The sequence below is a fragment of the Exophiala bonariae genome (genome assembly GCF_035927105.1).
Source record: "Exophiala bonariae strain CCFEE 5792 chromosome Unknown scaffold_28, whole genome shotgun sequence".
Taxonomy (NCBI): Eukaryota; Fungi; Ascomycota; class Eurotiomycetes; order Chaetothyriales; family Herpotrichiellaceae; genus Exophiala; species Exophiala bonariae.
In genome coordinates this window covers 540,388-554,820 of record NW_027042503.1, presented here as the reverse complement: position 1 = coordinate 554,820, position 14,433 = coordinate 540,388, and the positions used below count along the sequence as shown (strand labels likewise).

The following is a 14,433-nucleotide window of genomic DNA, read 5'->3' as shown; positions in this document are numbered from 1 at the left end:
AAGAGACGTGACGGAAAAACGCGTGTTCCATTACTAGGTTGGTTCATTACGTGGTGCCCAGACTTAGCATTTCAGGCTATCCCGATGCATGTCAAACTACTTTATACTAACCAAGTTTTCTCATGCAGCCTGTTCTATGCAGACAATTAATGCTATGGACGACGAGGCAGGATGTGTGTGACCATGCCGTCATGTCGGTCCAGTCTGACGCAGAACAATGAGGCGTGTCTTGCAGCTCCATTCCACTACCTAGTGGGTATGTAAAGGGATGCTTACAGATCGCCATTGTGGTAATATACTGTCCTGAGAATGTTCGTCAGTATTCGATTTGGAGCTCTCACAGCTGTGAGAATATCTGACGAGCACTTGCCGAAGCCCATCTTGCCTGTGTTGCATAACATGGCCAGAGAGCTAAACACCGAGCTCTTCATCACAATAAGTCAGTAATGCTGTCTGGTGACGATGAGAACCTTACGTCTTGCCTATGCCCCGCCCTGTCGGCATGTTCTGTTGGAAATATGTGGTCTTCCTTGTTAACATCCAGAGTTGTGCAAGCATTGCAGGTTATCAACAGCCTTGCATGGGCTCACCTACAACGAAGCTTCCAAGGCATGGATTATGAATACCAGTATCGCTTGACACACCTTATTCGGAGGATGCTGTCTTTTCTGTCCTAGGAAATGACTGGACCGTTACAGGGAGATGCCATACGATGCTGTCAGACATGTGAAGATGAGAGACAACCTTCTGGTGATATGAAATGATCAAAAGGCTGCGCGTCTTGAGCAAAGCAAAGGTGCTGAGGATCTCCCTGACCAATGCAATGCTGCTGACCCATGGCGCTGCAGAAGAGGATGTCTGAGATGTGCACATTGCTTTTGTATGAGCGGCCTGGTAACCGAGAAAATGGCGCCAATCGCATTGATGTCTTGAGACATATTGGACTCAAAGACAAAGGAGCTGGGTACAGCTTGCGTTGAACAGGATCGAAACGTGCGCGAGAAGACCACATGGATCTCTACGGGCAAGCTGAAGAAATTCGTGCACAGATAGTGTATCTAGGAGCACAACGAGGTGTTCAGCCCTGGTCTTGTGCGAATGATCAGAGATCACTTGGATGGAAAGAAGTGCTGCCCTCGGAGGAGTCAAGGCAAACCATCACTCGTGTGAATGATCTCTCGGCGTTTTACTAGGTTGTTATCTTGGTTTGAGTCATTCCAGCTTGTTGTGCTGCTATATCTCTACAAGCAGAGCTCGTCAAGGCATATGCATGTCCTTGGATCGAGCGCCATTCCTCGCTTCTGGTGCGAGATTTCTTTCAATACTGGATAATATCTAGAAGGAGTATCATTTGTGAAGACTAGGTCCACTGAATCCAGGGTAGGGCAACGACATCATAGCAACGACATCATCTCGTCACCCTTAGTGCCAAATTTGTTGTTGTTGTTGTTGTCGTTCCTTCCTCTGCCTATAAGTACCTCCTTCCTCTTCTTCTCCCGCTCAATCGATTCTTCTCTTTTTTCCCACACACATCGGGTCTTTCAACTGGCTTTCTTCAGTCAGTCTCAAGGGTCTTTCTTCTCTTCTCTTCCTCAGTCTCTCACTTGTTGGTCCTCGCCGCTACCTGTTATCGTCAGTGGCAGACACGTACTAGCAAACTCTCAAGGCAAGTCAAAGATCCACAGCACAAACCCTTCAAGATCCCAGATCTTTCTCTCACGTTCCTCAATTTCCTTTTCATCATCGTCATCCTCACTCCTTCATCATCTTCTGTGCCTCTGTGTTGTTGTAGTGACACCAAATTCCTTGCCCTCAAGGCTTTTGCCCACCAATTGTGTCTCTCACACCTTGTCATCATCACAGACTGTCATCATCAAAGCGTGTGATCATCACACATTGTCATCCTCAAAGGTTGTTATCTTCCGAGGTTGTCATCATCACAGCCTGACATCCCCTTGGACGTTATCTGAGGGTTTCTTCTCTTATCCATCCCTCCCCTTCACCTCAATTGTACTGCCTATCATCCTTGCCTGGCGATTCTCAAGCTCTTGATTCAATCTGACATTGCAATCCTTCTAGCATGACCGACCTCTCTGTTAATGGGTTGGCTGAGCCTCTTCCCGACATTACCAATGGCAATCACCTCGGTTATCGTTCTGGCCGTATGAATGAGGCAGCCTTGAAGGTTGCTTCTGAACACGGCTGGGTCGCCCCCAAGTCATACAAGTACGATGCTGATCAAGCCACCACCGAGACTCCTGCCTCCAATGGTGACGGTCTCGACAGTGGCGAGAACAAGGATGACAATGCCACTGTTGAGACTGGTGCTACTTCTCGTGCCTCAAAGTTTGCACCTGGAAATTGGGCTCATGATGCTGGTCGTTACGAGTGGAAGGAGGAGTATGGTGATGTCGGCCCTCGCAGTGAGAAGTTGGAAGAAGAACTTTTCAATTCCAAATTCATCAATCGGGCTGGTGGAAACTTCAAGAAGTAACATCCGACTTTTGCTCCCAAGGTATCTGCATCAGCTAACCCACATAGCCTCACCACTGTGAAAGTCATTGTCGAGTCCCAAAAGCGTCCTGCTCCCATCAGTGACGTGAGTACCGACCTTCAATGAATTTCATCTTTCCTTCTGACTGACCATATCATAGTTCGAGACCGCTGGCATCCATCCTGTCCTGGTTGAGAACATCAAACTCTGCGAATACCAAATGCCCACCCCCATCCAAGCCTACACCATCCCTGCTGTCCTGTCGGGCCACGACATAATTGGGGTTGCTCAAACCGGTTTGTCTGCAATAAAATCTCGTGATGGCGTTTGCTCATATTCTTCTTAGGCTCTGGCAAGACCGCCGCATTTCTCATCCCCTGTATTTCAAAGTTGATGGGAAAAGTCAAGAAGTTGGCTGCTCGTCGTCCCAACCTTGCTGGCAACTTTGATGCTGAACGTGAGCGTGTTCGTGCGGAGCCGTTGATTTTGATCGTGGCACCCACTCGAGAGTTGTGTTGTCAAATCTTTGACGAGGCTCGTCGCCTGTGCTACCGCTCCATGCTGCGACCTTGCGTTGCGTATGGTGGTGGTCCTATGCGTGAGCAGATTGCTCAACTGAATCTCGGCTGTGATCTTTTGGTGGCCACTCCTGGTCGACTGCTTGACTTCATGAGTCGTCCTGAAGTTCTTTCACTCTCTCGTGTTCGGTAAGAAAATCTCGTGACAGTCATAGCATATTCAATCTGACACAATCGCAAGTTACACCATCATCGACGAAGCTGATGAGCTTCTGCACGACGACTGGGAAACTGAGATGACAAAGATCATGTCTGGTGGAGGTATGTAATAGGTGTCCACGGCGAGAATCACACTCTGACAATTCCAGATGCCAACACTGATGGCGATCATCGATATTTGTTGTTCTCTGCAACATTTCCCAAGCGATTGAAGAAGCTTGCAGCGAAGTTTCTTGATAACGACCATGTACACATCAGCATTGGCCGAACAGGTTCAGTACACATCAACGTCAAGCAGCAGGTCTGCATGCTTACTCGGTCACCGGTGGCAATGGTTCACTAACATCTTACAGATCATCTGGACTGAGAACAACCACAAGAACCAGGCGCTCTACGACCTCTTGATATCTATGCCTCCTTCTCGTACTCTTGTCTTTGTGCGTTCCAAGAAATCTGCCGACCTTGTGGACGACTACTTGTTCAATATGGGTCTCCCATCCACCTCGATTCACTCGGACCGCCTTCAGATTGAGCGTGAAGATGCCCTGTAAGTGCCACTGAGTTCTGTTTCGTGATCTCATCCGCTCACATTCTCAGTCGTTCTTTCAAGACAGGAGATGCCCCTATTCTTGTCGCAACTGGAGTGTCTGCTCGTGGCTTGGACGTCAAGCATGTCATGCATGTGATCAACTATGATCTCCCATCCGCTGAACATGATGGTTTCAATGAGTTTGTTCACCGAATTGGTATGCCCTTTGACATATTCCTCTTTCAATCAATTGCTAATCATCATAGGTCGCACTGCTCGCATTGGCAATGAAGGCTTGGCGACTTCTTTCTACAACGACCGAGATTCTGGCATGGCTCCCTTCATTACCAAGATCTTGGTGGAAACCAATCAGTCCATTCCCGAATTTTTGGAACAGTACAAGCCTGAGGGTGCCCTCAACTTCGATGAAGAGGATCCTGATGTCGAAGACGGTGCCGTTGAAGATGAGGGTGGAGATGCCTGGGGTGCAAAAGGCGGAGCTGCTGGTGCTTCAGATGATGCTTGGGGGAATGGCAACGCCACAGCTGCTGCTTCCGAACCTGCCTGGGGTGGTGAGACCGGCGCCTCTGCACCTGTTGAGGAAACCCGGGGCACCTACACCAGCACTCCCGTTGCTGCTTGGTAGAGGATCTTCCTACTTTCAAGTCATGTATGAGAAGGAGTTCCTTTTCAACAGAACCAAATTCGTGTAGGAAATCAGGTTTTCTGCCAACCATCATTCCCATCAAGATATCTCTCGCTAGGTTGAGATGGATGAAGATGTGTTGGCAGCATCATTCGGGGCAATCTGAAGAACATCAGATAGTATGTGCGTGATCGAGACAGCCATGACTGCTTCCAGTCATTCCAATCGAGGCAAAACTCATTCTCGAGACATCAGCACAAGCGAAAACCGAAGATCGATGTCGATCCCGAGGTCTGCTTAGTTAGCTGAACAGATCCAATTGACATTCTCATTCAATCAATCCATTCTAGTCCCTCTTCCCCCATATGAATGAATACTGTAAAAAGTCATCGAGTGCAGAGATGGTTTACCAAATACCCACGCACCCCCAGATTGATGGCTCAGAGGATGTGCTGCAATAGGACGTTTCTTCAAATATTGTGAAAAAGAGCCAAGCAATTGGGGCAAAGCCGCATTCAACATCTGCCACAACAATGCGCTCTTCAACATATTGATGACAACCTGAGATACCGTTATGCACATGCCCAGCACCATACTAAGAGTCATAATCAGCAACATTTGATGGTCAAAATATGATGAAAGCCGCAAATTTCTTCGTTTCTCACGTAATGGGTCCACCCAAGCAGCGAAGAACTGAACTGAGAGTTCAATCAAATTTTTCATCGTGCTTCGTCTCAGCTGTGACCAGGATCTGAACTACATTCATGTCTGGCTTCTCAGCGGAGCCGGTGCTGGCGTCAACATTGCTGAACCTTGAGGTCAAATCTACCTCGACAGGGATCCAGGGTCGGAGACTTCAACGGGATGGCCTTCATATTGAAGGACTTGACCCGCGATTCAGTCAAATATGGCGGGGTGGAAGTATTGTTGGCCTTGGTGCGGTAGACCTTGATAACATTGAGGTGAGAGAGAATATGCCCCACTCACTGGACGAAGTCACGGAGGAGTCGATGGTGTGCTTAAACACTGGAGGGTTGCTAATTCGGATTCTTAGACATCCCTCTCTCTGCATTTGCTGGCTTCTGCTCTTTTGAGAAGTCAGTCTGATGCGCTGGGTGATAGCGATCAACAAGGCACATCGAAAGACCAAGTTCGACCATCTTCCTCCTCACTCCTCGTCTACATTGTAGCACCGCATACAAGCCAGACAATCCCGTTACTGCACACAATACTTGCAAAACGCATGTCCGATTCTGCTGCGGCGATTGACCTGCTCAAAAAAGTCCAACTATTGCAGTTCTTCGATCTAGCAGGCTTGGTCGAGAGCATTGGGGAGGTCAACGAAAGCGTCTATCAACTTTCTCAAGCCATGCCCGGAAGCCACCGAGCCTTCGCAAGTTCTTCCAGCACAGATCAGGACCTTCGCACCATAGTCTTGATCGAGGGTCTTGCTCCGACACTTACAGCAGCACAGAGGAGAAGTGGAATCGTGTGGGTACATGCCCTTCTCGCTGGCCTCATTCGCAGTATCACACAGCTCTCTCAGCTCACTGCACGGCCACTGGTGCTCATCAGTGTGTTTGTGGGTGTACAGCTTGCTGGACAACCTGGGAACGAAATAAAATCTCTTGAAAGAGATGGACAAGGCATACCGTTGGAATCGGCATTCTCAGGCCCAAATGGGGAAGAATATCGCTTGCTCTGTGGGAGTGCGAGTCTGTCCCGAGCTCTGGAAGCATCACTTGATCGTTTGATTCATGTTGGCGATGCCCTGGGAAGAGTGCCAGCCCGGCAAAGACACCAGAGATTCCCAGGCCAATATGTCGTAGAGGTTATCAAGGATAGGATTGGCAGTACGTCTGGGTTATGGACCACATGGAAGGTACCAAAGCCCTGACCGATGCTAGGGAATCTACGATGAAAGTATGGGAATCTTTTGGGAAGCCGCCCTCAGCATTTCAGTAGCCGCCATTTTTGCGCAACATAGCGAAAGCATTGTCCCAGAAGGAGCGTTGACGAATTTTAACGTTGGATGGCGGCTTCCAGTCGGGGAGGTCTTATTGCCATGGAATAGGGCTCGACAGCACTTCTCCATTCCCCTTCACCAGCTTCAACGCTTCATCATACCATCCACATCACCTCTTTCGTGCTACGACTAAGCAGTATGTATTTCACTCGCATCCATTACGTCTGCATTGCAGTCCAACTCTGTCACCTCATTGCTCAGGCTGCTACTGTCACCAATGCCGATATTCTACCCGTTGAGCAACGAGATTACGACCTGGGTCTCAACACAACCGAACTCCATATTATTCCTAGCTCGAAGCTTGATGATATCTACTTCAGATCATCCGGAAGCTCTGGTGTGCCGGCAATGCACGCCGCCTTGATTCCTCCTGATGGAGATGTCCTTTTCCTTGACAAAATTGAAACATCAACTCTACTGAAGCTACCGAATGGCCGTTTTGCTTTTTCCTCGCTTTACGATCCTGTAACGAAGCGTGTGAGACCTGTTTCTGTTACCACCAACCCGTTCTGTTGCGGTGGATCTTTCCTTGCGGACGGGTCAGTTGTGACTGTTGGGGGGAACGGACCGTTGCCGTGGGTTGACGACAAAGTACTCGATGGACTCGATGCAATACGTTGGTTTAAGATGGGCAGCGAGATGGACGGAAACAGTCTCTCGTAGGAAGAGAACAGTAACAAGTTGGCTTCAAAGAGGTGGTATGCATCTGCCCAAACATTGGCAAATGGGCAAGTATTTGTGGCGGCCGGAAGCCTCAACGCAAGAGACCCTACGAATTTTAGCAACAACAATCCGACATACGAACTTCTCAACAACAACGGCATAAGTGAGGGAATAGACTATCGAATGAATATCCTGGTCAAGAATCAGCCATACTGGATGTATCCGTTCCTCCACCTCCTCTCAAATGGATTACTGTTCATCTTCGTCGACAAGTCATCTGAGATCTTTGACGTAGCGACGAATTCTACTGTCAAAGTAATGCCAGACTTGCCTGGAATGCACCGTACATATCCCAACACTGGTGGGAGCGTGATGCTTCCACTACGGAAGGAGAACAAGTATGAATCTGAAATCATGATCTGTGGTGGAGGAGAATATCAAGCGCTAGGAAGCCCATGCGATCATACATGTGGAAGGTTGAAACCCTTACGTGCAACCCCAAAATGGAGGGTGACAAGCATGCCGGAAGGTCGAGTAATGGTTGAAGGAGTACTCCTGCTCGACGGTACTGTTCTGTGGATCAATGGAGCCACAGCCGGAGCTCAAGGATTTGGTCTTGCGGATCCACCAGCCTTAGAGGCAATGGTCTATGACCCATGGACATACACCTGGGACAAGAAAGGAAAGTCACCTCTTCCTCGCTTGTATCACTCAGTCGCTTTGCTCCTACTCGATGGAACCGTGCTAATTGCTAGAAGCAATCCAAATGAGATGCCAGTACGCAAAGATGAGATTGTGATGAACGATACATCCAAAAAGTTTTGGACCGAGTTCAACACTGAAGTATGGGTGCCGCCATATCTGAGAAATGGTCGGTGGAAGCTTCGGCCAATAATTGAAAAATTGGCGCCTACAACACTCAACAGGGATACAGACTTGTACATTCAATTCAATGCTACAAAGGAGATCAACTTGCACAGAGTGGCAGTCATCTTGCATTCAAACGGGTTTGTCACGCATTCAATACACATGGGTCAAATCATGGTGTATCTTGAGATGAGAGGCTGGAAAAATGATCAATGCAGCCACAGATATCAGGTGATAGCGTCAGTGCCTCGAAACGTTACGCTTGCACCAGGACCGTATGTGATTTATGTTCTGGTTGATGGAGTTCCTGCGCTAGGACGCTTCATCACTTGGAGCGCTTGAGTTGTTTGTACTGTGTTCAGGGTATTTTTTCTTCGTGGTTCTTGTGTTATTACTATCATCGAGTGTTTGTTGAGGCTTAGCCAGAGCAGCAATAGCACTTTCACAGAATCAATTAGCTGATGAGTTCCTGCGCCTAACACTTCGGGGGACAATGAGTGAGGCTGATTGGTGTTGACTCCCGCTCTAGCAGAGTCAAATTTCATATTTGTATACGGTGGAGCATTAATCTGACTTTACAGCCACGACTTCAGCCTTGCCGTCCTAGTCTTCCCCTCTCTTTCTCCAATGCTCGGTAAACAGTCCACTTGAAGCAGTGAAGGACCGAACACTCGCGATGGCTGAGGAGGCATTGTCCGCTGCACCTCCTGAAGGGGCACAGGCAAATATCGGCGGTCCCGATGGAACCAAAGACCAGCCTCAAACCCTAACACCACAAACAGAGCTGGCTAAGGACACAAAGCCCTACCAGGCCATCCAGTCCTCAGAAACAACAGACATCGCGGCCGGGTCGCTCACATCTCCCACGTCTACACAACAAAGTGGGCCGTCGTCTGGCCCAGTTCCGCTAGATTCACCTCTACGTACCACCCCAATCCATCCATCGTTGTCCTCGGTGAAAATCCCCGCAGCCGCAGTCGCGGGCGCTACCGAGCCAAACACCAACCCCGTGACGCTGAAACCATTCACCGACGCAGAACTCTCGAAGTACGGATTTGAAAAGCTACGCGCTCATATCACGATGAGAAAACCTGGCACAGAAGTGGGTGGTGGCGCGACACCCGATTCTGGAGCAGCAACTGGTGTGGGTGCAGGAAAAGCGAACGAAGAGGAAATCAAGAAGCTGAGAGATGAGACGGCCGCGCTGCTGAAGCAGAAAATCGACGAGCGCGAGGCCAAGATCCGCGAGATCGAGCGTGAGATGGAGGAGAAAGAAAAGATTCGCGAGGTCGAACGGAAGGTGTTTCGCAAGAAACTGGGCGGGAATGCGCCAGCGACTGGAAGTGCTACGCCCGGACCGGCAACGACGATCGCTACTGCTCCTACTACTGTGGCTGGAGCTGTGGACTCGTGAACAAAGTTTTCTGCTTTGCTTTGCTACGTCTTCCTCAAATAGGACCCTTGCTATCCTGACCTGAAGGATTTTGGGCCGAGTCCCATGTGCCATGCTGGAATGAGCTGAGGCCAGAATCGCTTCGCCATGATCTATTAAAGCTTGGGATCAACGGTTTGATGCGACGATCACCTCGTCAAGCCGCCAGAAGAGAAGCAGAGCACTAGTCAAGCTGTCCTGCTCCAGGGCCACCTGCAATGTGCCATCTTATCCTCACAGCCAATACTGCACTCTGCTGGCTATCCTGCAACCACTAGAGCATCGAGTATCATGAGTATAACGGACCGAATGCTAGCCACTTCTTGAGCGCCTTTGTTCTCGCCACAAGTTAGATCTTCCAAATCTCAACGTCCCCGTTGGATTTTCTAGGTATGTAACTGCCAATACTGGGTCCAATTCGTGAGACAAGCTAATCTATGGAAGGCTGAAGAAACTTCTACGAACTGTATCTTGCGACCAGGACCAGTAACAGAATACTCCCTAGGGCGAGTGTGCTCCGGTCATCATGTTGATGTCGACGCGTACACTCTCCGACATCACGTCTCGCGCCATGAGGCTAGTGCATGTCAAACACCTCAATGCGAGTGTTTATACATCTGACGATAACTCAGTCCTTCCTGTTCTACCATACCAAATTACCTTCAATGCAATCTTGGGTAAAAGATATGACTAAAACCCATTTGAAGTGGTATCTCATCACGTGACACCATTTTCACTGCTGAATGAGAAAAAAGTTCCACACAAGTCATTCTTTTTTGAACTACACTACTAGTCAGATACGCATCACCCGGATCGAATACAGCTCAGAAGGCCGGAGAAGTGCTTACGCACCAAAAAGAAAAAACAATCGACAGCCAGCATTCACGGCTCGTCACCGACGCCATTACTACCTGACCGACATGGGGCTTAAGTACGGCTGAGCGGACGGGAAGCCCTGTTTTCCCCATTCTGTGGTCGATTGCGGCAGACTTTCTTGTCAGAATGTTAATAGTAGTTTATTCAACTATTTGTTCGGGCAATTCTCCTGCTCAAGAACTTCCCAAAATTTCCGCTGTCCAATCATGATCCTAGAGCGAACAGCTCATGCTCGCGAAGGAAGTGTAACAAACACCAGCCAATCCTTGTCCTTATACCTAGTTCTGTCATCGCAATACTCTGATTGCTCAAAGATAAAATGGCTGCTCCGATTGACACTCTTTTATCGTATATTGGCCGAAAACTCGGACGACGGACTCGATGCTCTTTCGTTATGAAATCGTCGCTAGAATGACACGGAAGCCATGTTTGAAGTTATCAAGAGAGAATCAGACTATCGCGGAATTTACGATGCGTCCTCAGATCCTTATGGATTAGTCACGACTTTAATTGTTGCAATAACCCGCATCTTACGATCATCAGCTGCAGAGCGCTCAAAAGCCTCAGCCTAGTTCTGCGCTGTCTTAGCCTAGAGCTCATCCTCCAAAGCGCACTCCCCTATTACCGAGCTTTATAGCCGTCTAGGTAGACTTCCGACCATGGGGCAGCACTCGTTGCATGCAATGGTCTTTGCATGCGCGTCAAACCCATACAAGTCCCTTCCGATGTTCTCTATGTCACATGGTGCATCTATCATACCGGCCCTGATGAAATAGGCCAGGAATGACCTAATGAGTTGGAACGTGACATAGTAGATTCCTCGGAAGTTACGAATGGGTTTCTCGGCCTCTGTGGGAAGGATTGCCCGCCGTATCAGGCGTCCCTTTTGCAATGTAGTCTATACTGAACAACGCTAGTTCGAGTGGGAGTCCACTTTCTCAAAGAGGAACAGTGTAGCCCTATGCCTCGAAATTTCCACTAGAGTTTGGACAAAGACCTGGACCTCGGAATTTAGGTTACAGGTCAGAGAAAGACATCATTTAGATCGGCCAACCTATAACTACTACTTGATGTCCTTTGTTTGACAAGTCGCCTGCCTCAGAATATGCACAGCTTCATGCACAGGTCTTGTGGAAGCATATTATTAAAAGGAGAAAGTAAGAGCTAGATCTATATCGACCAATCCAAGTCTGTTCATGTCCAATATGCCATCATCTTTCGGAACTCAAGCCATGCCAGACCTCTCTGGCAAAGTGATACTAATCACTGGTGGTGAGTTATTTCAGGATTTATGCTCCGGCAACGCACACCATATTAATACTCCTGGATATAGGAAACGCCGGTCTTGGAAAGGAGGCCGCGTTGCAATTCGCCAAACACCACCCTTCACGCATCTTCATCGGATCTCGAACCGTGGAGAAAGCGCGCACGGCCATTGCTGAAATCGTGGCGGCGGTGCCAACTGCGCAAATAACGCCTATTCAGATGGACCTCGCTTCGCTCGCTTCGGTGGCTGCGGCCGCCAAAGCAGTGCTGTCCATGACTTCACGCCTCGATATTTTGATGAACAATGCAGGCATCATGGCGGTGCCGCCGCAGGTCAGCGCTGACGGGTACGAGATCCAATTCGCAACCAATTTTCTCGGTCACGCCCTCCTCACAAAGCTGCTCCTTCCATTACTGCTCGCCACGGCACGAGAGCCAGCCGCAGACGTCCGTATTATTACCTTGAGCTCTCATTCCCATCAGCGAGCACCAAGAGATGGGATTTTGTTCGACGCACTCCGGTCTGCCAATGGTGCATCCACCCCTCTGGCGAATTACGGACAGACCAAGCTGGCCAACATCCTCTACTCGAAGCAGCTGGCGCAGAGATATCCAGCCATCAAAGCCGTATCTGTCCATCCAGGAATGGTCAACACCGGCTTAAGCACAACCATGAAAGAGAGCTTTCTGCTAGCACGGCTCGTAATGCCGATTGTGGCGTTATGGCAAGGTGTTCCCGTGGAGAAGGGCGTCTTGAACCAGCTGTGGGCAGCGACGAGCCGTGACGCTCAAAGTGGGGAATACTATGAACCAGTTGGTGTAGGGGGTCAGGAATCGGCGCTTTCGAAGGATGCAAAGCTAGGCAAAAAGCTTTGGGCGTGGACGGCTGATGAGCTGGCGAGCTTCACACCTGAAGCTAGATTATAGGCTTTCGTTGCGTACAGACTTCATGCGAAATGTTGCTCTCCATTGAAACATAAATCCCACATGTTATCATGTCAATGGTGGTATGATTCTCCTCATCTTCAAGAAGTCCTTAGGGACACATGATGGTCATCTCCCATAACTGGCGATAAGGGTCGTCATACACAGATTCAACCCACCAGAGCGCATTCAGATTTGACCTCATATCTTCCCATGTTGTTATACACATTTCTGTCATGATATCTCGTAATCTCGTGCGAAATGCTGAAGCTACTGCTCTGGGAGAGAAAGAAAATATTTCTCCCAGAAAGAGAAGCCATAAGAGTAACATCGAGTGGTCAGGGCGTGTGTAATGTTTGAAGAGTATATCCACATGCTGGGCCAAATGGTGAAGAAGATGCTCATAATGTATGGGGCGGGTGGGAGGCATTACTCCGGGAAGATGAGGGAGAGAAAGATAGAAGAATGCTCCAAGTAGAAGTGACCCCTCAACCACCCGCCGCTGTGTTCCTTGAAGATGATGGTGGGCTATTTCTCCGAGAACAGAGATGTCAGGCATTACAACCCGAGTTGGGTAGTACAAGGACAATATCTGATTCAAAAGCTTTGGATTTTCTTCGCCAGCCGCGTCCTGCGAGGCGATGGAGGCTGGGATCTTCCGGAGAAGATTGAAGATTTCTTGGTGAGTGTTATATGTCTCGATAAGAGCGTTCACACTAGGTGGGAGATTTGTGGTGTAAGGCGAAGGAAAGGGCTCGTAAGTGTCGAAGATTGGGAAGTACGGCATGGTGCCATCCTTGATGCAGCCGACTAGGTCCAGGCTGGAAGGTTGGACCAATAAGTATAAGCTGCAGCTTGATGGGACAGACGCTCACTTGTAGATCTTTTGTTGTATCAGCCTTGGTAGCGTACCTATCCCTCCTCTGAGTTCTACCATTTTTCTTACTCCTTTCATATGTACACGCCAATTGCTATAATTTCCATGAAAGTACTGGACCGTGATGACGTTAGCTCAGTTCTCTATGAATTTAGGGAGGAGAATGTGCCTCGGACTTTGCCATGAACAAGACTGTTGTTATAGTAGTATCTGAAATGGCTTTGACCCCGGATAATCGGGCATTGATAAGTCTGACTGACTCGAGCATGTGTTTCCTCTGGATAAAAGTGTTCGTCGATTGAGTATTTGAATCAGCGGCGATACAGACGGCTGAGGTACTTAGAAGAGCATGTAAAAGTGCAGCGTCAGTGATGATTAGGGAGAACCAGGCAGACTCTGTTACCCCAGCCCTGGTTGGGCGCATCAATATTGCGTCTGGCAGATTAACAGTGGTATTAGCATTCTTGAAGCAACAGACTTGGCAGAGGTTTCATTTAGCTCACATTTATGTAACAACTGCAGCATATAAGGCCGCATGTGAATGGGAAAGGTTATGCCATTCCCGAGCAAAGCACTTGGTCGATCGCGTATCTGACTGCCTTCCCAACAAACGTGGAGCTCGCTGAAAGTGCGATCTTCCAGCGCCAAAACTTCAATCGCGACATCTGCCGTGCCTTCTGCTCGGGGCATCTCGGCTTGTCGTTGGAAATTTCTCATTACATGGGTTTTGATCAGCCTGCGGCAGTTCTCGTCCTGATTTTGTGGGTGTGAGACATGGATGAAAGCAAATCGCTGTCGAGGTGACGCCGTCTTCGGCTTTCGCGGCTTTGAATGAGGTTTCTGGCGAGACCCTGACTTGCTGTCGAAGACTATCATTACAGGTCTTACGCTTGACTGTAGATTCATTGCGTCGATTTCGATGTACTGTCCCAAGAGAGAATGAGTACACGATGCAACGCGCGCTGGGAATCTGTTGCTGCCAAGTTCCGATTAGCAAATACCCATGTAGGAACCGAGGCACTAACTGCCTCACCAACATGCGGAGTAACACCTCAATAATACCCACTGTGATAAATAGAAGGATTCGAGGTGTTCA

The 14,433-nt window shown here is 48.9% G+C and overlaps 5 protein-coding genes across 5 annotated transcripts; all 5 read left to right on the top strand.

Annotated features, from left to right (window-relative positions):
- Positions 1-2,080: 2,080 nt before the first annotated feature.
- On the top strand, positions 2,081-4,406 carry LTR84_007319 (uncharacterized protein; the record flags this gene model as incomplete). Its single annotated transcript, XM_064850872.1, has 9 exons — positions 2,081-2,490; positions 2,542-2,599; positions 2,655-2,790; positions 2,841-3,201; positions 3,254-3,333; positions 3,381-3,532; positions 3,585-3,778; positions 3,829-3,977; positions 4,027-4,406. The coding sequence occupies 9 exons, from the start codon at positions 2,081-2,083 to the stop codon at positions 4,404-4,406; spliced, it is 1,920 nt and encodes a 639-aa protein (XP_064702538.1).
- Positions 4,407-5,313: 907 nt separating this feature from the next.
- LTR84_007318 (uncharacterized protein) lies at positions 5,314-6,303 on the top strand (the record flags this gene model as incomplete). The annotated part of the gene is made up of 2 exons (XM_064850871.1): positions 5,314-5,321; positions 5,505-6,303. 2 exons carry the CDS (start codon positions 5,314-5,316, stop codon positions 6,301-6,303), a joined length of 807 nt encoding a protein of 268 aa, XP_064702537.1.
- Positions 6,304-7,039: 736 nt separating this feature from the next.
- On the top strand, positions 7,040-8,304 carry LTR84_007317 (uncharacterized protein; the record flags this gene model as incomplete). Its single annotated transcript, XM_064850870.1, has 2 exons — positions 7,040-7,048; positions 7,096-8,304. 2 exons carry the CDS (start codon positions 7,040-7,042, stop codon positions 8,302-8,304), a joined length of 1,218 nt encoding a protein of 405 aa, XP_064702536.1.
- Positions 8,305-8,638: 334 nt separating this feature from the next.
- Positions 8,639-9,376, top strand: LTR84_007316 (uncharacterized protein; the record flags this gene model as incomplete). Its single annotated transcript, XM_064850869.1, has 1 exon — positions 8,639-9,376. One exon carries the CDS (start codon positions 8,639-8,641, stop codon positions 9,374-9,376), a length of 738 nt encoding a protein of 245 aa, XP_064702535.1.
- A 2,099-nt stretch (positions 9,377-11,475) lies between these two features.
- LTR84_007315 (uncharacterized protein) lies at positions 11,476-12,463 on the top strand (the record flags this gene model as incomplete). Its single annotated transcript, XM_064850868.1, has 2 exons — positions 11,476-11,542; positions 11,604-12,463. The coding sequence occupies 2 exons, from the start codon at positions 11,476-11,478 to the stop codon at positions 12,461-12,463; spliced, it is 927 nt and encodes a 308-aa protein (XP_064702534.1).
- Between the last annotated feature and the right edge of the window lie 1,970 nt (positions 12,464-14,433).